This window comes from Saccoglossus kowalevskii, chromosome 2 (assembly GCF_978046115.1).
Source record: "Saccoglossus kowalevskii chromosome 2, keSacKowa6.1, whole genome shotgun sequence".
Classification (NCBI taxonomy): Eukaryota; Metazoa; Hemichordata; class Enteropneusta; family Harrimaniidae; genus Saccoglossus; species Saccoglossus kowalevskii.
This window is the reverse complement of record NC_140642.1, coordinates 25237973-25262675: the sequence shown is the minus strand read 5'-3', so window position 1 is coordinate 25262675 and position 24703 is coordinate 25237973. Positions and strand designations below refer to the sequence as shown.

The window sequence follows — 24703 nt, the reverse complement described above, 5'->3', positions numbered from 1 at the left end:
CAAATCTCGCGTAAGTAACAGCCAATCACAGCCCCCCCCTTTTATACAGGCTGTCGGTTGCTTACTTTTCAGTGTATACGGGCAATCTTTCTGTACATTATATTTTGCCCACTTGAATAAACCATTAATAGAAAATTGCTAGTATATTTTTATTTACAAAAGAAATTCCACAGCATTTTGCAATTTTTGTCATTACATTGAATATTTTTTTCACTTCCAACAAATGTGTACACCTCCAAATACATCTTCGCCAGCCAAGGTTCGTTCATTCAGTCATCGCTTCAATTTGACATCACTGAGCATAATTATCTAGAATGGAAGCAAAACAATCGTAATGATTAGAACACTGTAAACAGCTATAGTAAACAATGCAAACTAATTTTAAATTGTATAACGGTCACCGGCCCACGGCATCGACGCAGAAAATTGGAGCCAAAAAATATTTCCTGATCAATTGCGATGATGTGTTCCAAATAAAAAATATTTTATTCCAGTCCAAATCAGCTCAATTACTTTAATAAAGAGTTATTGTATAATGTACAAAATGTTGATACAATTTGATGAATATTTACAGGTACGGCTTCAATACCGTAGACGATTTTGGCCCGATCGTCAACAAAACATCACCCGTCTCCAGGGCATGCGACTGGAAAAAAGACACTGATGTTCGGTCGAACCGGTGGAAACAAAATCGTCACTCCCAGAATAACTATGCAAAATAACGATCTAAAGTCGAACCATTCGAGCCACAATATTAACATAACAAGTCATTGTCAATGACACGTCCCCGTTCCGTTCATATTTGAGTGACATATACAGTCAAAGCAGATCATGACCGAAATGCACCTGCATATGTACAACACATTGTGCTAAATCTGAACAAAATCCATCCATGCATGACTGAGATCCGGTTCTGGAATTGTGAAAATACGTGATTTTGATGCATTTTCGGCCTTAAAATGGCCATCATTCCACTATTGTTAAGCAGATCATGAAACAAATGCACATATCTATTTGTGACATGATGTACCATGTGTGTGTGAAGTTTGAACTTGATCAATCCAGACATGTCTTGGATACGGATCCAGAACTGAATTCTTTAACAAAATGGCCGCCAGTCGGCCATTTCGAACTTGATGCGAAAAAAAAGACGTGCATCAAGGTCCTATTATGTTTAATGTATGTACCAAATTTGAACAAAATCCATCCATGCATAACTGAGATACGGGTCCGGAATGGTGAAAATGTGCGATTTCAATGCATTTTCGGCCTTAAAGCGGCCCCCATTTGGCTATCGTTAATGAGATCATGAAACAAATGCACATACATATTTGTGACATGATGTACCTTGTGTGTGTGAAGTTTGAACTTGATCAATCCAGACATGTCTCGGATACGGATCCAGAACTGAATTCTTTAAAACAAAATGGCCGCCAGTCGGCCATTTCGAACTTGATCCGAAAAAAAAATGACGTGCATCAAGGTCCTATTATGTTTAATGTATGTACCAAATTTGAATGAAATCCGTCCATGCATAACTGAGATCCGGGTCCAGAATGGTGAAAATGTGCGATTTCAATGCATTTTCGGCCTTAAAGCGGCCGCCATTTGCACTGCGTGAAACAGCTATAATACTACATTTATCAGCCTGTATTTTTGCACGTATTTGCATTAAATTCATGAGAAATACAGACGTTTATACACAGTGAATTCATGCACTCTATTTATCTACATTTACCTGTATTTGTGGAAAATACACAATAGTGCATATACAGCTAAATACAAGCAGAAATACAGGAAATGTATTTGTAATTCCTGTATTCATGTGTATTGTTTTGTATTTGTCTGTATTAACGTTTAATATGGGCTATAATGCATGGCTGTATTTATGTGAATTATAGCCTTTTCGCGCAGTGTTGGCTATCGTTAATGAGATCATGAAACAAATGCACATACATATTTGTGACATGATGTACCTTGTGTGTGTGAAGTTTGAACTCTATCAATCCAAGCATGTCTCAGATACGGATCCAGAACTGAATTCTTTAAAACAAAATGGCCGCCAGTCGGCCATTTCGAACCCGATCCAAAAAAAAAATGACGTGCATCAAGGTCCTATTATGTTTAATGTATGTACCAAATTTGAACAAAATCCGACCATGCATAACTGAGATCCGGGTCCGGAATGGTGAAAATGTGCGATTTTGATGCATTTTCGGCCTTAAAATGGCCGCTATTCGGCTATCGTTAATCAGATCATGAAAAAAATGCATGTGCATATGTCCCATATAATGTGTGATGTATGAGTGAAGTTTGAACTTAATCGGTCCATGCATGTTCGAGATACAGGTGATCGCGGACGGACGCACGGACGCACGGACGGACGCACACAGGGCAAAACATAAGTCCCCGTTTTCGGACTGCGTCCGAACGGGGACTAAAAATGACTTTCGTTGCATTTGACAATGATAAACTTACCGAAAAGCCGTGTTTTTCTCGGTCGCTAACGTCGGTATAATCCGCCATTTTATTTGAGTGTGTTTGCCACCAGACTCTGTCCAGTGACGTCATCATGTGCGCTATAGAAGGAGGTCTGTGATTCGTTGACTAAAATCGTCGATAGTGGGTCTCGTTGAATTCTCGTTACATAGACATCGGGTCAGATGTAGGTGGGGCGGAATTAAAAAAAATCACAAAATCAAAGTAAAATAATAAAATAAAAGGGCATTAATAACAAAAGTATTAAAGAATTAAATTAAAATAAGTTTATAGCCAAAATAATTAAAGCCCGTACACTACATCAGATTTTAATCAGATTGGGACTTTGTATAAGAGCATTTGTTACCCAGTATCATTAAAAACTGAACAAAATTAAACTCACAACATAGAATGATAATAATTCATTTATGAAAATTGACGTTTATTCTAAAATTCAATAAGGAAACGGGACACGCTGTAGAAGTAGTATAAAATTGAAATAAAATGATAAAATTTGGATAAAAAAAGCATATGACCCACTACGATTCTAGATCACGAAGATACATATGCCATAATTACAGCAAAGAAAATATCATGCCTTCTTTTGTCTAAGTTCAACACTATATGCTCTTACTTTTAAGTGATTTGTGTTATGGTCACGTGACCATACTATGTGATACACAAAATGATCATGTTGGAATTGTTAACATTGTGAACGTTTTCTTTCAAGAGATAACTGTCTCTTGCCGCTGCACTATTGTGATTCCACTTGCTACACCAAAAAAGTGCTTTGATGGAGTGGGCACGTTATGCAGCAACTTAATATTTACGTATATGTGGAAATGCGACTTCCAGTCGGAAGTGACGTAAACCTGTCGATCCATGTGCTGTAAAAAATCACGGTATCCTTATTGCAACGAGTATTTGATTTCCATGGGATGACTGGAATTTACTCTGAAGGCCTCGTAGAAGATAAATATGTGCTCTGTCTCACGGACACACAAATAAATAAAACGAAACGAAAAAAAGTAGCATTGTATATTAAGTAAAACTTCGATATCATAATGAATTCCAAATACTTTAACCAATATTTCAATATAGTACGAGTCCACGACGCGTTCAGATATAAGGTGAGTTTTGTTTTATTCATGACGGGACGGTTCATCGCACAATTTGTGCACTTTCCAGGGTAGTGAAATTTGCGGTACATGATTCTGTGAAATGCAGACCGCGTGACTGCTATTAAACCACTAAACCAGTCATTTGTGAAGCATTGATGGTCTGAGATTGATGTCACGCATACCAGAAATGTTGTTAACTATAAACAAATTTAATTGTGTGTTACCTGGGGCGATGCACGCCAACAGGCACCGCCAATGATAATGCCGTGATGCCCCCCCCCCCAAAAAAAAACACTTGAAATGACGACCTCATCATTATTGCTTACACTGTCACTATCATTTCTTCATTGCCTTTTTTATATGTATTAATTTCTAATGTTTCCATTCGTTCCAGCTTCCTTGTTTTTCCTTTTTTGTATTTCTTATATTTGCAAATAAAACAATAACATAAAAAAAAAACATTATTGCTTACCCTCTGGGAATAAATATGATTTAGATATCAAATTATACAGAGTCTCATCTCGGTCTGAATGACTAGCATGATGACGTCGTCAGAGTAGCTTTCCACCCGGATTACCCGTATGGATGGTGCAATGACGCCATCAGGGAATAGTTTTTCCTGTTTGACTGATTACCTGTTGTCATTTCGTCATCAGGGCAGCTATTTCGCTCGGGTATCTGAGTATCTGATGACGTCACCTAAGTACGTAGATGAATATCATGCGCCACACTTAAATCATGAATGTTCTGATCATTTTAAATTACATCTATACGCACAGGTAAGTAGCACTAGAATTGGGCATACACAATGACGTATTTCTGCCAACTGTTTATACTGCTCAGCGCGCGCGTTAGTCAAAAGTACAGTTTAAGACCTTTTTCGGATCGTTGTCAAAAGAAAAGAAAGAGAAAAAGTTTGCATAACATCTCAGGGTTACAACCAAGTTTGTTGGTATGATTTCCAGAATGGGATGCAGATCGATAAATAAGATTTGATTAATAGTACGTTCCAGTAATTCAAAATTCTGTAATATGCACGACATTGCAGTATTTTTAGTTCTCAATAAACCTACTGATTAATTATCGAACAAAATATTTTTGAAAACTACACCATATTGCCTCTTTAAATAATATTAAATTTGAAATATAAAAACAATATAGTATAGAGAAAGTAATACGGCTATCGAGCGTCATAGCTAATATGTGATATGAAACCAGCCCTACTATACTCGGTGATTTATGTTTGGTTTCGACTCACTGCATCGTGTGAAACGAACGAATGTGATTGTTTGAAACCAGTCAGCATTGATGTACTACCATTCAGGTGTGAAAAAACACACAATTCCCAGCACAAGTCGAAGAGTAACTTAAGAACGAGTTGTAAGACGTTTCCACTTGCTCAAAACATGTGTTGAACGTACCTAAACAAAAGGAAATTCTTGACAACAATGGGGTACATTGTAAACAGATTATGTGGGGGGATTTCGACTCACTACACTTGTGGGACGAGTACTGTATATCGTGCAGTCGCCATTTCGAAGTCACTTTTGTCATCATTTATGCGATTGTGAATTCAGACGGACGTTTCCCATCCTTCTATAGTCAGGTCAGTTATGTTGTTAAGGGAGCTTTAGAAGAAAACTAGACGCAGAATTATGTGATGCGGTCAAGTGTTACAACCTGTTTTTCTTTGAGTTATCCATGTATGAACCTTGTTACACTTTGCTAGCATTGTGAGTATGGCTGGAGGAACACTCGATACGCAGGTGAAACAATATCGCAACCGTGGGACAAATCTGCAGGGCATTGTAACAGTTCTTCCAACGCTGGTTGAACTTGACGAAATCGATGTTGTAAGTTGCGCTGATGATGAAGAGGACCGAGTGAATACAGTAGACAGTAATACGGCGAGCTGTAAACAAACCGAGAGCTACAGTGGCCATAGAAAAAACAATATCGGAAATAATGGTTACACTTGTCCTAAAGAGAAACCAACACCGAAAATACCACAGAAATTTAAACATGGACTAAACAACGAGCGGTGTCTTCATCCAAAAACACTAGTAAAAGAGTCTTTGCCTCATCCAATTACTTACGATTACAAAGCAGTGTCCTCATACTATGATACCGAAGTGAAGTCCCTGGAACCGATAGTGCAATCGCTGTTAAAGGGACGAGACAGGAAATATTCACAAACTTTAAAAAGTGAAGAAAACAATGAACGAGTCTTTTTGAATGTGAAGAAGTTCAGTATTTCCGAGCCAGTCGTCCCCAGCCAAGAATCTACAAGATCATCAAGTTCAATGTCTAGCAGCAACGTGACTCTCGCGTCGACATTGAGTACCCCGAGAGAGCTGCTCTTCGATACTCGCACAGAGCGGGCAAACCAATATTTGCAGAACCGCCGGATAACCACCAAAAAGTGCGGTTCTGTAGGATTCTCAGATGATAAAGATATAGCCCAGAGGACTATCACGATTTCGTATTCTAAAAGACCTCACATAATATCACCACAGGCCATTACAAGATATACTCTATACGAGGGGAGAAAGTCATACATTCGAAACATGTACGTGGCGAGATTAGAGAGGCGACTACAACAATTAGCAGCAAAAAGACGTCAGTGGGATATCGACAACAACAGGATACAATCGCACGAAGAAAACGATACGGACATCGACCAGTCAACGGATGACGAGGTTTCATGCTCCAGCGGGCTACATAATTGCAGATACCTTCGTGGAAGTATTCGACGATAACACAAACAGGAAATGTATTGTATTTGTAATTCAATCAGATATACAATAACTTATTATCACTGTATCATATATGAGAACCGTTAATACTAATTTTACGTTACATTACACAAATATAACGGCAAATATCCGCCCCATTGATCAGTTAGAGATAATACACATTTTTGAAGGATTTCCAAATCACTGATAGCGGCTGTTAGTACTAGTATGTAAGCCTATTTAAAGAAAAAAAATACAAACAAAAAACAGGATTTTGCATCATAACATTGAGAAAATGTCAGTTTAATTTTTTTAATGGGTTGTTGTTTCGACTACTTCTGTGGAATTTAAGGGATACATCAGTTCGTAACCTTTTACACGTGTTCTTTGTACGCATAATTAAACTTTACACATGTCACGTGATTATACGCAAGACTACACTAGTACATTGCATACATACATACAAGATTACGCCTTATTCAAATAAAGAAACGCGAGCCCCCATATTCCTAGCTTATCGTCGAGTCCTTGAAATCGATAGTAACTATAACAATCAGGAATGATGATATGTAGTAACAACGACCAATTCCGAGTTATTTGACCGATTTTCGTCCTATATCGTTTTTCACTAGGAATATATTCATCACATCATTACCACTCTGACATGTAACAATATACTCTATTTGTTCATACATGATAAATACTTTACATTTGAATTATTCTAACAATTGCTGCTTTGAGTATTGCCATGACAACGATGTACAATATATGGTACTTCGTGTTATTTATGAAATCTACACAGCACTGGGTTGAGAAGTGCACACGACGAACAGATTGGTTCAATCTGAATGATAAAATGATCAAGCATATTCAAATCTTTCAGACAGTTTGGCTTATCAAAAATGACATTAAACGAATTAACTGGTAATTCGGTATATCAAAATCATGATGGCGGGCGCCGATAGACTAATTTGAGCATATTAGTTAATATATCAAGTGTATTTCTCTCAGAAAATGACGTCATCAAATTAGGTTATAGAAATGAACATTCGCTAGACGCGGTAATTTCGTTGTTCTATATATATACTACAATGACGTACGACCCCACCTTTCTCGATTAAGAAAGTCATTGACGATCGTAGTTGACGTATGAATGAAGTGACCTATAGTATAGATTATATTTAAGTTGTATTACTTATTATAAATAACACTGCTCAGCAACTCGGATACTAGTATTACACCTCATTCTGTTTCGAAAATGATTGATATTTACAAACTTGAAGTGAACAAATTTGTTCTCATCTTCTCAATATTGAGCAACAATGCAACGCGCCTCGGGAAATTAAGCCAATATTAAAACATGGATATTAAAAAAAAACACCATCATGGATTATTCGTTAGTAGCATATAATGTCATCGCATATTTTGCGAGCACTAAATTCACCAACTTATGTAGTCAGTAGGTCTTTTTTGTTGGTTTCTATTTGTTAACGACAACCTCACGAAATGACGTATGCACCGATCACTAGTAAATACTTGAAATGTCTATCGAAAACACTTAGCCGGGACCATGTCACCAACCACTCCACACTTTCTATGTAATTAGGCAGACTTGCCAAGGAGCACTTGAAACACGTGACGTTCATCAGTAAGGAAGTGCAACCTCTGAAATGTGGGTTATCGTCCGCACGGCAAGTCCGATATTTCATCATGATCTTACAATGACGCTAATTTACTGTGTTGGACACACGGTATCAAAACAATGCCTGATTTCTCGCATGTACATGTGGTGGATTTGCAGCCCTTGATTAAATGTGGTTCATTGTTTCTGGTTCATGAAATTATCTCTCGTATAGTACGCACCGAGGTTATACATCAGTAGTCAGTTATTCTCGTATGTTACGCAAACGTATGTCTCTCATACAGGAACAACTAATTACGTGGGAATTTGTTACAGATATGTAACATCAACAACTGTTCGACATGATGTGATGTCCGACATCAAAGGCATGTATCATTTACTTTGAGTCGATTTTAACGCAATTCAATCGATACGCCATTTGAAAGCAGGTGCACGAAGACATAGTTGAATTGTAAGTATAACTTTGTGTGCTAAAAACACGAAAAAAACTGGACCCAAATTTCAGATATATAACGAACCTAAATTTTAAAGTATATACTCAAAGTTATCAATTATATGTCCCTTGTAATGTAATACTGCGGCGTGTAGGTTGCATTACTCCGCTGATGGTACAGATTTGCCTCATTCTCATCCACAGTATGTGGAACCATGATTTCAATATTCATGAGTAAAAGTCACGAAAGTGAATGAGTAAATCAGCGCGTGTTTAGAAAGAGGAAAGTTGCTTCCACGAACAAAATGATCGGTTGGTACAGTAATGGAATACGCTGATTGGTGCATTTGTAAGATATTGGATACCACGATGTAAGTGGATTTTACCACGGCGTTCTTGTGGTAACCACCAGAAGCCACAGATAGTCTTAAGTTCTGTCCGTGCCCAGCCTACTAGAGAAGACAAGAAACACAACACGCCGCTTTATGCGTACAATGCCGGGCTACTCGGCTAAAAGTTGGGTACGCAAACTTGAAACACATAATTAGAGGTAAATATGTTGGCCGGGCACGTCACGCGTTTGGTGTATATGTTGCCATCTTCAAATATTTAGAACCTACTTGGAAAAAAAGATCAAACACAACACTGCTTCTCCGTAGCAGAAATGAAACTAGCCCCTAGCACGTTTTCTTCTCTCTGTTATGTCATTTATGCAACTCACTTCATAGCTTTGTCTACTCTTGGCCGATGTGAATACATTACGACTTGTCAACTGGTGACAATTACTCAGCTGGTCAGGGTGTCAGAACAACAACTGAACGACGATAGTATTCTCGATAGTACTTTAACAACATGGTCATGTTAGGCGTCGAAATATGTAACACAGGTGAAATTACTTCTCACTCATTTAAACCTTGTTGACAGCGTTAACGATATAGTAGATATAGTCAACAATCATACAGTTAAAATGCTATCTCTTCACTCGATCTATTGTGTATTTCATTGTTAGCGTAATGAGTGCTTTAACATAAAAAAAATCCCCTATAGACCACAGCATATTAACAAAATCCTATTTAATAGTTTTTTAAAACATGATTAGTAGACTGAACCTCTGAGCTGCCGGAGAATTCTTGTCATCCGTTTATAAACCCCTTGGCGCTTTACCCCAATTCCACGCCAGTCATGGATATAATTTGTAATGCAATATGTTATAGACACGTTACTTAATAACACACACACACACAAAATGCTGACAAGTTAGTAAGCAAACAAAGCGGTCATAATTTATAATGTGTATCACGTGGACTAACGCCGTACGTGTAATGACTTGAAATGCTGTGACAAGCGTGCGGATCGATACATACCGATGCTGGTATTAATGATGACATTTGTATGTGCGTGACATCTTGTTAACAAGAACCCACACGAAAAACGTGATTGATATAATTCTTAAATAACTCGGGATATTTAAGAAACAATTGTTCTTCATCAGAATCTTAACGCTCTACTGAAGACAAACCTTAACCAACAGGGAATATATTTGATCTAGTGTACCATGCCGGGTGTCGTACCGTGCCGTACCGTACCGGGCTGTGGCTTAAGGCGGAGTTCCATTCCAAACACAGTGTCAGAAATGATACGCACAATCAGTAATGTCAGCGTTGACATAATGCCTTGTTATTTGTGTTTATATATTTTTATTAGAGTGTAATGGGAACCTATTTCAATGTCATAAAACACATTGCGAAACCGAAAGACAAGCAATTAGCACAGAATAAAACAACCATCACCATGATCTAGTTGACGTATTTTAAGTGTATTTCTTATTGATCATGCCTTAAATCACATTCAATTTTTTTTTCATCCTGCCTTAAATCACATTCAGCGATTCATCACTGTAAGCTTCTTTATAGCCATGATGATTCCGTCAACTTTAAACGGTTACAATACAGTCATAAAATATTGATAAATAAATTACTGTTTTATCTACGGTTTGACTAACAAAGTCGTTGAGTGTACACAGACTGTCTAAGTGGAAACCGCCCAATCAGAAACACGGTTTTCTAAACCGCCTCCACCAAATTACATTTTTGGCAACAAGATATGGTCTCAGTATTTCAAATTTAGACCGATTAACCGTCTTATGTGAACATGGCTACTGATTGAAGGACGGATCACTTGATCTGCCACCAACAAAAAGAAACCCCGTGACTTTGTCAAACTTTGTCGTCCCAGACCACGTCCTTATACGATGTCACGGCCACACAGACTGGGTTATATCTATTGAACACAGGCAATAAATTATGGTAATTTAGGAGAATTGAGTATTTCCCGATGGCGGTGTCCAAAGTCTATTCACTCGTAGCAAACATAGACATTTTATCTCAGCTGATGAAAAGAGTACCGTACTTAGATCCAACAGAAACACTTGATGTCTTTGTAAGTATTTTTCTGATGCCATTTTGCTTTCTAGACATATCTATTAGACACAGTGACAATAGTGACAGGTCTGTTTGTACCAAGCTAGATGCATGTGCCGCTCATCGGAGTCGATCTCAGGTCTGTTAGAGAACCCACTCTATGCTATTGTCAAAATGCGTGTTTAGGCAACCCGTTTTCGTAACAGTATCTCACAGGTAGGATCTGCTTTCATAAGCGGTAGGTGGGTTTCTATTGCTGTATACACAGTTCCCGGTCCCACTTACACAGTATTAACGACACCCTGATTTGTTTTGGTAGTGCGGCCACCTCCATAATTGTACATAATTAGAGTCCTTTACACTGTCCCACAATGGCCGGGTGGTTTACGTATGGTGTATGGGCGGCACAATCGTTAATAGGCACTACTACAAGGTTGTTTCTCTTTGGAGAAGGCGGGGGTTGAAAATTCTGTGACCTAGCCCTTGGTGAGTATTTCGTAACAGTTTTATAAGTAATATTACTTTCATGCTTTTGTTATGTGTTGTCGTGTAAAGTTGTGCCTGCTTTGAATCGTATTAGCTAAATATATCAATATATGCTATTCACCTACTGTCAAAATAATATGCTTTATGAGACGCTAAAACAAACTTATCTGGTCTCTATGACATCATGATAGGAGCTATCACAGTGGCATACGGGGGAGCACAACGTAGCCGGTGGCATCGACGACCAACTCTTCACCATAATCATCATCAAAATCGATTAACAATTCCAAGATTAATTGTAGGGTCATGGTGTATCTATTAATACATTGGGTCGTGAACAGAAAACTGGTAGTTTACATTATCATCGTGAGTTTACGTAGTACCAATATTTAATTATTAGGATTATTTGCTTAAAAAACTTCTTTCTTGGGCGAATTTCGTCACGTCTGATCATGATCATAATGGATTGGAAGACTTGTGTCTGTGCTTAATCGGTCATAATTGTATATCTTCAGAGAAATTGACAAAAAAAAAAAAAAAACACTTAGCGTTGACCGTATTTTATGAGTGAGTGCCACCGTAGTTTGTTAATCGACCATCACAAGTGACATGGCGATATTGTCCTGCTCTTCTGTGCATAATTGACCAACATTTCAATAGTTTGTAGAAAATGGCGACTAATCGGCTTTTTTTTATTCTTTAGGGTCGCATTATTCCCATTCGATACGCAAGCACTTATACCCCGAACAACATACCTTAAAAAATAACCGCAATTTTATTTATGACCTACGTGTCGTTTTACTTCGATATAGTTGCTGTACATTAATCGTTCATATGCCTTGCGTCACAGAGTTCAATTAGATTGTATTTCAATGACGGCAGTTTTCTGTAATTAGATTGTGGAATTGAAATTAAAATATACGCGTTGTAAAATTTAGTTAATTTTAGAAAATCTGTTGACGGTTGTCAAAGCAACTGCCCTCTATTCTAAAGTGTGATTTCAAAGCCGCCGCTAATTTTTTTGTTTTGATGATATAAAAAAGACGTCGATACCGGAATATGATTCAACAAGCATGCTGCTCAATATATACAATTGGTTCTATTTAAAGTATACATGGGTCTTGACGAGTTGGTGACCCTTCACTAAATCCTCAGATTAAAGGCTGTAAATAACCTCGAGTCACCGTCCCTTTTCAAAAGCTTGACTTAGTGTGTCGTACGTCGACCACGACCATTGTACAATGTCTGTCGAATACGGCGTGAATGTTCGTAGTAATCCGTGGGACGTGGCAGTATATAAGTAGGGTATCAGAGACGTAGTGGTCGTTTCAATCAACATGGAACCACACTCGTGCGCAGTTCGTACGTCGCTTTTATCCGATTCGGTTCGTGTCCACGAAAGAATGGTCCCTCAAGGCTGCTATGCTTGTAAGTAATGCAACGGTAAGACTTATCGCCGTGTACGAACCAACCATTGCAGTGCAAGAACAGCATATTATAAAACGCGACGTCACAACTTGGTACGTCGATATCTTAGTCCGCTTAGTACACGCAACGTACGAGGACAACGGTTGCCTGGGGTCTGTTTGTCTGCATTCACGGTGATACCGCGGTGTTAAGTAAAACCAGGTACATGACATTATAGGGGTGGGGTGGGGGTTCGTATAATGTTGTCAATTTATACGGGGTATCTTTTTCATATTAGTTTTGCTTTATTTTGGATACTTAGAAGTTAATGCTTTCTATTGATATTGCGTTGCTATGATACCCTAAATTAGTCTAGTTCCAATACCCACGTCCCCATTAACACGCATGTTAACCGTAATCTAAGTATAATTGGAACCTGTAATCTCAATACGACAAGTCATTACATTCCTATTTATTTACGTTTTTCGTCACATCGAGCGATTGATATAGATTTCATTACCACGACTTTGATTCTTACAGTGGATATAAAGCAAGCGGCGATAGCTGCGTCTTTCCAGCTTTGGCAAAAACGCACTTCAAAAAAACGACATGGTGACTTCGGTTGAAATACTACAACATCGACCCTGACGAACAGAGAAGACTAGCTCTCTATATATAGAACGAATGGCTGTGTCTGAATACGCACACTACAATAGAATCATCTGTTCAATACTGTCCACACTAGAGTTACTCCACTTAATCATTCAAACAGGATTCCGTTTGTCATCGGCAAGTTAGCATGTTCTTTTTTAAACAAAATCAAAGGTATATTCCATTTAGTAATAGCGTGGCTTTTTATTATTATTTTTTTTTACTACAGTTTAGCAAACAAAGTCACGGACACGATCACGTGACCACTGACGTCATAGATCAAGCTGAGATATAATAAGGTTAATATCTTCGTGACAATTCAAACCTCGCACTGATTTTCAAGTGATACCGTGATAGGAAATGCTGTAAATTATAGTCGATGACGTATATTATTCGTGTGGGGTCATAGGCCAGACGTGAAGTGTCAATCAGTTACGACAACGCGATTTCATTGATAACAGTGTTAGTTCAGCAATAAATTAAATGATATTTTACATCATCGGTCAATTTATCCAATCAACTCGAACATGGATTGATATATACCCTTCCTCGTTGTTGTTAATTTTGGATCAGTCAGGCGATTCAGACCGTGGCCGTGGCATCATAGATGGACATTATTGTATCACCCCCTCCCATATATCGCCACCTGTAGTGGTTGTCATAAACAAAAAAAGAAAATGTGGAATTATTAATAATAATAATTTGTTTGGATTCAAGGGTGATTTTATAGGGAAGATATGAAACGAGTAATACACACGTTTCTTTAAAATCTTACGCACAATAACTGCGGCGTCTTTCATAAAATGCTATATAGTGATTAAACAAAAACAAGTGTCAATTGTCTAGTACGATAAAATCACGGATTCAATTTACATCAAAGCTAAGGTAATACTTATTTTGGCCGAGGCCCCCACTAGTTTGGAAAACAGACCTGTTAACGTCGCTAGAAAGAAAAAAAAAACACACTGACAGAACCAAGGGCGCTGCCACAGCAAACATACCTGTGCTAAGAGGGAACCCACCGTTACGTAGGGATTGAAAACGCATTACCAATACTCAGCTGCTTAGCGACATGCTGTGTTTATTTTATAGGAGGTGACCTCTTACAAATTAATCCCTGTATACGCAGTAGTACTTGAATATATATATAGCCAATGGAAAGCATGCGTTGTCCAAGTCACGAATGGGTACGCTGACTATTTGTACGGCGATGGACGCCACCTCGTGCGTAATGCCATTGATATGAACTGTTTGTGTGGATTGACCGAGTGTAATCCAATCTAGGTCATCCACCTTGCCTGAGTATATATAATTCAGAAGTATTTCTGTTAGGAAGGACCGTCGGTGAGATCGTAGTTTCAAGCAGACTTAGTCGCACCTTTCCAAATTCGATAGTCGTTATATAAACTCGTGTGCGAATAGCAATGGTGTTAGAGAGTAGACATCGTACTAGTTATGGGATTAACGCTCGAGCAAACAACGGCAGTATTGACAAACAAACAGAAAATATCGCGCGTAAGAGTTGTCATGGTGAGTTATACGTCCTTACATGGACATCTCGTTGTTTTAATTCTTAGTTTTGTAATACAAATATGACTTGACTTGTGTGTATACCAGTCTTTGTCGGTCTCTGACTCGGTAAATTCTCCGACAAACTCAACTTATACAATTGGCCAAATGCCTGCTTTGTCGCGATGGGTTTAGCAAACCACGACTTTTTTTAATTTCAATCAATCAATAATTGCAATTTATATAAACTCTGAACAATTGCTTAACCAGTAAACGCATGCGTGCTTCTTTAGAGGCGATTTACTTAACTGTGATGAACTGTATTGTAATCAACAAGTTGTTTGGCTGGCTGACCTTCAACGTCGTGTGTGACACCATCAAGTCTTATGAAACTAGGCTCCGACTGAATGCAGACAACTCGAACACTCCTTAGACACTTTATACTAGAAGCCATTATGTTTTTTTTAATATTATATATCAGATATACCCGTTATCACCTAGAATCAGAACAGATTTGCTATCTTGAAAAACGGTCTGTGAGTGCTACTACTAAACACTATAATTACATCTAATAATTCCGTGGCACAGATCCGCCTTCTCCTATTTCCTGTTCCAGCTCAGCGAACAACTCCTAGCAATGACGAGGATTACGACCGTGACGTGGTGGTTGGAACAACTTGAAGTCACTACACGACATTTACTAGCGATTTCAACGCCCCATTTATACTGTCGAATGCTTTGATTATTATTTTTTTCAATTGCCATGCATTTCAGTGATTATTATGTCTGAAATAAAACAAGGCTGGGTCATGGTAGTATTTATTGGAATATATTCGGACAAACCGTAAAACACTTTTCCCTCATACCATACTCTCAGTGGTGTGATATTACGGAAAGCAAGTATCTTGATAGCTGACACTTTAAGTTCTATTGTTTCACTGGCATTGTAAATACGCGAAAAACAACTTTGCCTCGACTTACGTGTCCAGGTACCCATCGTCGGGTGCATATCCAGCCTCTCTCGGCTCGCTTCGCTCTAGACTCATTTGTACACATGTAAACAGCCTGCCGTATAAATAACAACCCCAATTCAACACGAAACTCGTAAAAATAATCGACACATATATTCATTGTTACTATAGTAGTTTTAAAACAACACGCACGATAAAAAAAACCTCCTTACAAGCAGTTAAAAATTGAACACGGACATAGCGTTGAAATCTTTCGTGAAAACGTTGCCTGCTAGCTGACCTTGTGTTACTCAATGTTGTCAGACACGTAATACAGAAAACATACCAGTTTGACCCTCGGCGCAATTCTTGATTTCAAATGCATTATTCAAACGTTACCTGCGTTTTTGCCTGACTCGGCGTTAATATTAATATTCCAGTCGACTATTTTTAATTAACTTTTGTGTTGGTATACCGCCTTCCAATTAGCGTATATACAACGTAATCCCTTGCAAACTTAAACAATCTGTTGATGCCAACACTCTTTCCGTGCTCAACTATAGATAGTATCAAAACGTCGAATTCCAGGGCCCTCGTTCATTTGTTTCTAGTTCTTACTTGTAACATATAAGGCCCCGTCTGAATGCAACGTTGTGGCTTTTTGACCCCAGCGTCACATGATTCTTGTTTATGCCGCCAGCCATTCTACTTCACTCACTGATTAGCTGGCATACCTTGTTATTGGCAACCATCATGTTGATTTGTTTGTTCGTCTACCCTCGGGCTGCTTAACGAGAATTACTACGGAGTCATGAAAAGTATTTTTAATTCAGCTTTGTTGACAGTCTCAATTCAATATGAATGTTCTGTAAGTTTTGAAATAACCCTAGCCTGGGGAAGGTGAGGTTAAAAGTGGGACACTTACAAAAGTCACCATGGCCTGGTTGTTTATTGATTATTTGAGTTCATCATTCTAATTTGATTTAAAATTTCAGGTGTGAAGCTACCGAAGCTACCAAGTCCCACGTTCTCCGAAACTACGGATGGTGTCAACAACGTTAACGCCACACTCATTCCGGCTGATGAAGTACGTTTGAAAAGACAGCGGATAAAACATTTAATGACTAAAAAAGAAGAAAGAAAGGGAATAATCAGTGTTATATCTGACGGTAAAACGTTGTGCGATATCATGGAGGACGAGAGTCATTTCGCTCAAACAGAAGACGACGTCTTCATGATAAACGTGAAAAGTCCAAAATCGATGATTGACGAGGAGGGCGCTGTTAGTAATAGTGGATGCGATAACGGGGGCAGAAATGTTTACTCGGCAGACAGTAAAGTACGGCGCCGCGTTCGGTTCAGCCTACCTGGAATGGGCGGGAAATGTCTATTTCCCGCCAGAGTAGAGGAAGAACTCCAACGCGTTCGACGATTCTCGACACCTTCAATGGTCGGCAATTTGTCGAGAGACGAAAGTAGTGACGACACTACATGCGGCGAGATACGACGAACACGTAAAAGTAGTTTACCACCGATAAATTATACGGTAGAGACTTTCTATGAAAGCCAGGTAAAATCCGTGGATAAACTAGTGAATTCGTTGGTGTCCAGGGACACACCCGGTACACCAAGGGAAGATTCAGCAACAAAAAACTCCAGTTTAGGATCAGCACATTTTTTAGCCGCCATGAAATGTTCGTCAGACAGTGACGATGTTGAAGACGATTCCGACGATTCCGAGGATAATATTCCAATGGAAGAAGATCGAGTTACAACTGAGTCGCCTTTACAGTCTATTAATGAAAATACGGCGATTTTGACGCCATCTCCGCTCATGTCCATTTCTTCTCCCAGAGTTCCAACTCCGCGTCGACGCAGAATGGGTGTTGTGAACTATAACACTGGAACACCTCAAGACAATACATTTAAACCGGTGTCCAGGATGTCTAATGGCACACCCGATTCAACGTCGCGAAGTATTGACGCTCGAGACCAACAGCTAACAAACAAAAACGGGTCTTCGTCGAATACGAACAATATAGGTTCTCCTGAATCACGCAGTCCAAGGAACTCTTTGACGACGCCCCCAAAGTTGCTAAAGCGAAGAGCGGTCTCGCTGGGTCAGAATGCCAAACCGGATCTTGCTGCACTGGAACCCATGTCCAAATCATCGTCTTTTACACCAGACTCTGCCAAAGATAACGTTAACCGCGAGCAAGAAATGAAAAATCTTGAGTCCAAATTGGGATCTTTGAGGATCCGTAAACGTGAAATTAAATCGTACGGAAACGTAATTTCCGAGAGTCTTTCACCCCTACAACCAGAGCGACAGACACAGAGATCATTCAGAACGAGGCGCAAATCATTGCCTTCTACAATGCCACCTTCACCAGTACTGATAACGCCAGAAATAGATTTTGCGTCATTGGAAAACTGTCGATATTTGCGGAGAAAACCATCCGATGAAGATATAGAACACTAAGACTAACACTTTTTCGTAGATGTGTATAGCGCCACCTGTGGTCGTAGATGGCTTTTGTTGCTTTATTATCAAGTTGATTATTTTTTTCTGCTCGTTGTGTTCTGCCAATAATTATTAATCTGGTCTTATTTTACACAACTGGCAGCATCAACCACCGAGTCTTGGGAATCATTCACATCGGAAATCTCCAGTGAACACAACTCTAAGGCAACATAGCCTGTAATTATCTATTTAATGGAGGAACCTAAACTCTAATCATGTATCCTGGAGAGAATTTATACTGTAATCATCTATTGACAAGGGAACCTAGACGATAATCATCTATTAATGAGGGAACCTAGACTGTAATCATCTATTGGTGTAGAAACCTAGACGTAGTCATCTATTGATGTAGAAACTTAGACTGTAATCATATATTAATGAGGGAACCTAGACTGTAATCATCTATAAATGAGAGACTCTAGACTGTAATCATCTATTAATGAGGGAACCTAGACTGCAATCATCTATTGATGTAGAAACCTAGACTGTAATCATCTATTAATGAGGGAACCTATACAGTAATCATCTATAAATGAGATACTCTAGACTGTAATCATCTATTAATGAGGGAACCTAGACTGTAATCATTTATTATTGTAGAAACATAGACTGTAATCATCTATTGATGAAAGAACGTTGACTGCAATCATCTATTGATGTAGAAACCTAGACTGTAATCATCTATTGATGTAGAAATCTAGACTGTAATCATATATTAATGAGGGAACCTGGACAGTAATCATCTATAAATGAGAGACTCTAGACTGTAATCATCTATTAATGAGGGAACCTAGACTGTAATCATCTATTGATGTAGAAACCTAGACTGTAATCATCTATTAATGAGGGAACCTATACAGTAATCATCTATAAATGAGATACTCTAGACTGTAATCATCTATTAATGAGGGAACCTAGACTGTAAACATTTATCGGTGTAGAAACCTAGACTGTAATCATCTATTGATGAAAGAACGTTGACTGCAATCATCTATTGATGTAGAAACCTAGACTGTAATCATCTATTGATGTAGAAATCTAGACTGTAATCATATATTAATGAGGGCACCTAGACTGTAACCATCTGTTGATGAAAGAACGTTGACTAAAATCAACTATTAATGAGGGAACCTAGACTGTAATCATCTATCGACAAGGGGACATAGACAGTAATCATCTATAAATGAGAGACTCTAGACTGTAATAATCTATCAATGAGGGAACCTAGACTGTAATCATCTATTGATTAGGGAACCTAGACTGTAAACATTTATCGGTGTAGAAACCTAGACTGTAATCATCTATTGATGAAAGAACGTTGACTGCAATCATCTATTGATGTAGAAACCTAGACTGTAATCATCTATTGATGTAGAAATCTAGACTGTAATCATATATTAATGAGGGCACCTAGACTGTAACCATCTGTTGATGAAAGAACGTTGACTAAAATCAACTATTAATGAGGGAACCTAGACTGTAATCATCTATCGACAAGGGGACATAGACTGTATTCATCTATAAATGAGAGACCCTAGACTGTAATAATCTATTAATGAGGGAACCTAGACTGTAATCATCTATTGATTAGGGAACCTAGAATGTAATCATCTATCGATAGGAACCTAGACTGTAATCATCTATTGGTGTAGAAACCTAGACTGTAATCACCTATTGATGTAGAAACCTAGACTGTAATCATCTATTAATGAGGGGACCTAGACAGTAATCAGCTATTAATGAGGGAACCTAGACTGTATTCATCTATTGATAAGGAAACCTTGACTGTAATCACCCATTAATGAGGGAACCTAGACTGTAATCATCTATTGATGAAAGAACGTTGACTGCAATCATCTATTGATGTAGAAACCTAGACTGTAATCATCTATTGATGTAGAAACCTAGACTGTAATCATATATTAATGAGGGAACTTAGACAGTAATCATCTATTAATGAGGGAACCTAGACAGTAATCATCTATTAATGAGGGAACCTAGACTGTAATCATATATTAATGAGGGAACCTAGACTGTATTCATCTGTTGATGAAAGAACGTTGACTGTAATCATCTATTGATGTAGAAACCTAGACTGTAATAATATATTAATGAGGGAACCTAGACAGTAATCATCTATTAATGAGGAAACCTAGACAGTAATCATCTATTAATGAGGGAACCTAGACTGTAATCATATATTAATGAGGGAACCTAGACTGTATTCATCTGTTGATGAAAGAACGTTGACTGTAATCATCTATTGATGTAGAAACCTAGACTGTAATAATATATTAATGAGGGAACCTAGACAGTAATAATCTATTAATGAGGGAACCTAGACAGTAATCATCTATTAATGAAGGAACCTAGACTGTAATCATATATTAACGAGGGAACCTAGACTGTATTCATCTGTTGATGAAAGAACGTTGACTGTAATCATCTATTAATGAGGAAACCTAGACTGTAATCATCTATCGACAAGGGGAAATAGACATTAATCATCTATAAATGAGAGACTCTAGACAGTAATCATCTATTAATGAGGGAACCTAAAATGTAATCATCTATCGATAGGAAACTAGACTGTAATCATCTATTGGTGTAGAAACCTAGACTGTAATCACCTATTGATGTAGAAACCTAGACTGTAATCATCTATTAATGAGTGGACCTAGACAGTAATCATCTACTAATGAGAGAACCTAGACAGTAATCAGCTATTAATGAGGGAACCTAGACAGTAATCATCTATTAATGAGAGAACCTAGACAGTAATCATCTATTAATGAGAAAACCTAGACTGTATTCATCTATTAATGAGGGAACCTAGACAGTAATCATCTATTAGTGAGAGAACCTAGACAGTAATCATCTATTGATGAGGGAACCTAGACAGTAATCATCTATTAATGAGGGAACCTAGACTGTAATCATCTATCGATGTAGAAACCTAGACTGTAATCATCTATTAATTAGGGAACTTAGGCTGTATTCATCTGTTAATGAGGGAACCTAGACTGTAATGATATATTGATGAAGGATCGTTGACTGTAATCATCCATTATTGATCAAACATGGACATTAACCATTTACTAATGAGTGAACACAGACTATCAATTTCTGAAACTTCTCATGTATCTCTGATGGATAACTACAAGAGTTTCTTGAAAGTTTTCCTGTCTTCTCCAGAAATTGGCACCGTTTTAAAGCATGTTGCTGCGAAAAGTTAGGGTGAGGGAACTTTCCCAAAAATCAGGATTATGTGAATTTGATCTCTACTATCCCTTATTAATCTAATTGGACAAAAACTATATATATTTCGTCCGGTATTTGTCGCATGACCGGAACCCTCCACAGTTTGTTTGTTCGTGCTGTACATATTATTTCATTGTAACCAAAATGTGTGTATGTGTGTGATTGTATTTAGAGAGTGTTTTTACGTATTCGAGTCTGTATTACCATTTACAAAAAATCGTCATTTTTTCCTGATAAATTATTTTGCCGGCTAAGGACAATGAGCAAAAAATGAAATATAGAATATTGTTTCTGTCGCTCGTGGTCGTCGTTAACATTATGATGGAATATGTGAATTCGTCATGTATTTATTATTTGACGACTCCACATATTTTCGCGTATCGCGAACACCAAGACAAGTACATATCTAATTTCCGAGATATACCATGTTCTCGTCTTCAATTGTGTATTTTCTCGCGGTTCTGCGAGAGCCCGTTGATAATTTTAAAATCCGTCATATATTATTTAAATATTACTTTAAAGCGGAGGGGTCGTCACCTGCGCACGTGCAGGAATTGAATTCCAAGCGACGATAACAACACACGCTAAAACTCAAAGGCTCATGGGTAGGCGCTTGTTTGTAAACAATGACACGCTATGGCCATCTGACGCATGCGCAGGTGGCGAATTCCCCCCGCTTTAAGCGCAGAGATATTATTGTATGCAATTTTGTTTGATAACTGGCGAAAGTGTCCGTCTCGTGAGTTCGCTTTGCTCAGTCTTATTTTTGCGTGTCAATATACTCTGCTTGAATTCAGCTCACTGTGTGTGTGTTGATTTGTATACTATATTTACAGCAATACTGAATAAATTATATATATATATATATATATATATATTTAGAAGCGGTGACGTCATATGAATTGAACCATGCCCTTTTCCAATCATCTACATTCCCGCAAGTAGTGTTGTCCAACGCCATCTACGATGAATTTAGACAATTTATTATTATTATTGAAATGAGTTATGATTGATATCGAATTTCTGGAGTAGACGTTTTTTTTTTTTTTTTTGTCAAGTCAGTGCTATGATAAATCATTATATAATAGGTCGAGGGCAAGGCTACAATGGTACATTTTGACGACAGTCCGTTAATTACTCGGGGCTGTGATGTGACTAAGCCCATCTGCTTTCAACAATCATGATCGACTTTACGACAAATCAATACCAGTAAGACGGTCGCGCGGTCAGCTATAGATGTTGAAATTGAAACTGTGGTGATGCCAATGACCCGGTAATGGCTTGGATCACCCACTTCAACCTACAACAATCACTCAAACTCTCTTGTTATAACTTTGTCTCAAGTAATACAATTGTTGTTTTTTCCTATCACATGGTACCGTACTTGGGGTTCCACTTAGTTAGTTGATTTTGACGTTAACATAGCTGTCAGATTTGATAATAAAACTAGCAAAGCTGCCGTGTTCTTTTGTGAGCGGACAATGATTATATCTCTAACGAAGGGTGTTTTCTTAGTCCATCCATTAATCGCATGTCTCAAATGTTCCGTTATGAGCAGGATTTACGATTGCTTTTATAATTATCACGAATCCAATGGGCCTTGCCTATCTCCAGGCTTCTCGACATAATTGACGATTTCGGCCGGGATTCAAATCCTCGATAGATGAGAATGTCTATTTAAAAATTCTCGGCCTTTGGTCACAATATATATTGAATATTCAGAATTATAACTGTAAAAGGGAAAGCGGGAACCACAAACAAATGTCATGAGCCCCCCTCCTACCATAGATGATAAATTTGACTAGACAATTGCCATTTATGTTGTCTGCATTTCACGCCCTAAGCTAAATCCATTTTAAGATGTAGTCTGACTGGGATTTCTCATAAAAAAAACGAGCATTTGACATATCGCGATTGAAATTTTGTACGGACGAATGGACATGAACAGTGAGATGGAACACCCACTAGCAATTATGATATTGACTGAACAGTGGACGCTATGGCTACCCTAGGCTATGGCCGTACCTAGGTTTTATTCGCTATCGTCGTGCAACATAGCTGCACTCAGCTCACCCACAACAACTATGGACGCAACCATTGCGATGCGGAGGGGCGTTAGGTGGGTATGGCAGGGAATATAAGAGAGACGCTGAGGGGCAGTTATATTAGTTTGACACACTGTGCACGCTGAACACTCAAGATGTCACGCAGTGGACTCGATAAACATACGATACGCACCTATTATTTGGAACCATCAAACACAACATCGATACACACTGAACAATGGCCTTCAAATTATGCAGTTTCGCGGGGGAAACTATGTAATCAGCTCTTCACTATTATATGGTTAATATACCTGGTTGACTGAGTTCGCCCTCAAGATGGCACCGTAAATTTGGAACCGTGCCATCCGAACGACAAGTCAATACATGCTTATATCAGCCATTTTACCATGTCGAATTTCCACCACACTGCCAACGTTAAAACCAGCTTGGAGGCATCGTACCGTACTGTATATTCCCCATCGGCCAGGCCGCCACAATGACGACCATTTAGCGGTTTCTGTTATATTCTATGGTCTGTTATTATCTTCACCTCAAACACACGAGGGTGCATATCACACAATTAACACTGATCATAAAGATTACTAGATTCAAACTGAGAAAACATTAAACAAATAATTAATTTAGTATAGGGGACCGCCACGTACTAAATCTGGTACATTACTACTACATTTATATGTGTTGTCATATGGATTGGGCAGTGTGTTTGACGTCCCTTCAACTTCTACGCTATTGGTTTCTAATGGTTTCTCATTGTTACTACTTGTTTACCCACCATAGTTAGCCCAATTGAAAAATGCACAAAGACTTGCGATCGGACGGGAACTTTGGAATGCTGCATTCCGTCAATAATAAAGGTCGGTATCTCGTAGGGATCAAATAAAGCCATCACACTTTTTAAATTTTACCATTTTTTTCTTTCAAATTCCTCAAGTTTTTTTACTGTCATTGGCCCACCTCGGCTGACCTATATTCAACTTGTACAAACCGCACAGTTTATCTTTCATAAGCAATTCGGTCCGT

At 38.3% G+C, this 24703-nt stretch overlaps 1 protein-coding gene and 2 long non-coding RNA genes across 11 annotated transcripts; 1 reads left to right on the top strand and 2 right to left on the bottom strand.

Annotated features, from left to right (window-relative positions):
• Positions 1-183: 183 nt before the first annotated feature.
• LOC146748615 (uncharacterized) lies at positions 184-2654 on the bottom strand. The gene is made up of 2 exons (XR_014931387.1): positions 2479-2654; positions 184-309 (listed from the first exon to the last, which is right to left on the bottom strand). It is a non-coding gene; the product is annotated as an uncharacterized LOC146748615 (long non-coding RNA).
• Positions 2655-4188: 1534 nt separating this feature from the next.
• Positions 4189-23082, top strand: LOC102805147 (uncharacterized). Of its 9 annotated transcripts, none has more exons than XM_085493483.1 (2): positions 4189-4378; positions 16828-23082. In XM_085493483.1, exon 2 carries the CDS (start codon positions 16953-16955, stop codon positions 18312-18314), a length of 1362 nt encoding a protein of 453 aa, XP_085349609.1. In that variant the 5' UTR covers positions 4189-4378; positions 16828-16952; the 3' UTR covers positions 18315-23082. The 9 variants fall into 9 exon arrangements, with proteins under 9 accessions (XP_085349609.1, XP_085349593.1, XP_085349599.1 ...); XM_085493467.1 differs by lacking the exon at positions 4189-4378 and adding an exon at positions 10601-10848; XM_085493473.1 differs by lacking the exon at positions 4189-4378 and adding an exon at positions 10902-11045.
• On the bottom strand, positions 13553-14511 carry LOC144346717 (uncharacterized). The gene is made up of 2 exons (XR_013419555.2): positions 14375-14511; positions 13553-14019 (listed from the first exon to the last, which is right to left on the bottom strand). It is a non-coding gene; the product is annotated as an uncharacterized LOC144346717 (long non-coding RNA).
• Positions 23083-24703: the final 1621 nt, after the last annotated feature.

What these genes read in the sequence shown, in the direction of transcription:
- LOC102805147 (XM_006813546.3), top strand. Translation starts at nt 14,798, where the DNA reads ATGGTGTTAGAGAGTAGACATCGTACTAGTTATGGGATTAACGCTCGA. An exon ending in CGCGCGTAAGAGTTGTCATG is followed by an intron (nt 14,904 to 16,827) that starts GTGAGTTATACG and finishes TTAAAATTTCAG; the next exon opens with GTGTGAAGCTACCGAAGCTA.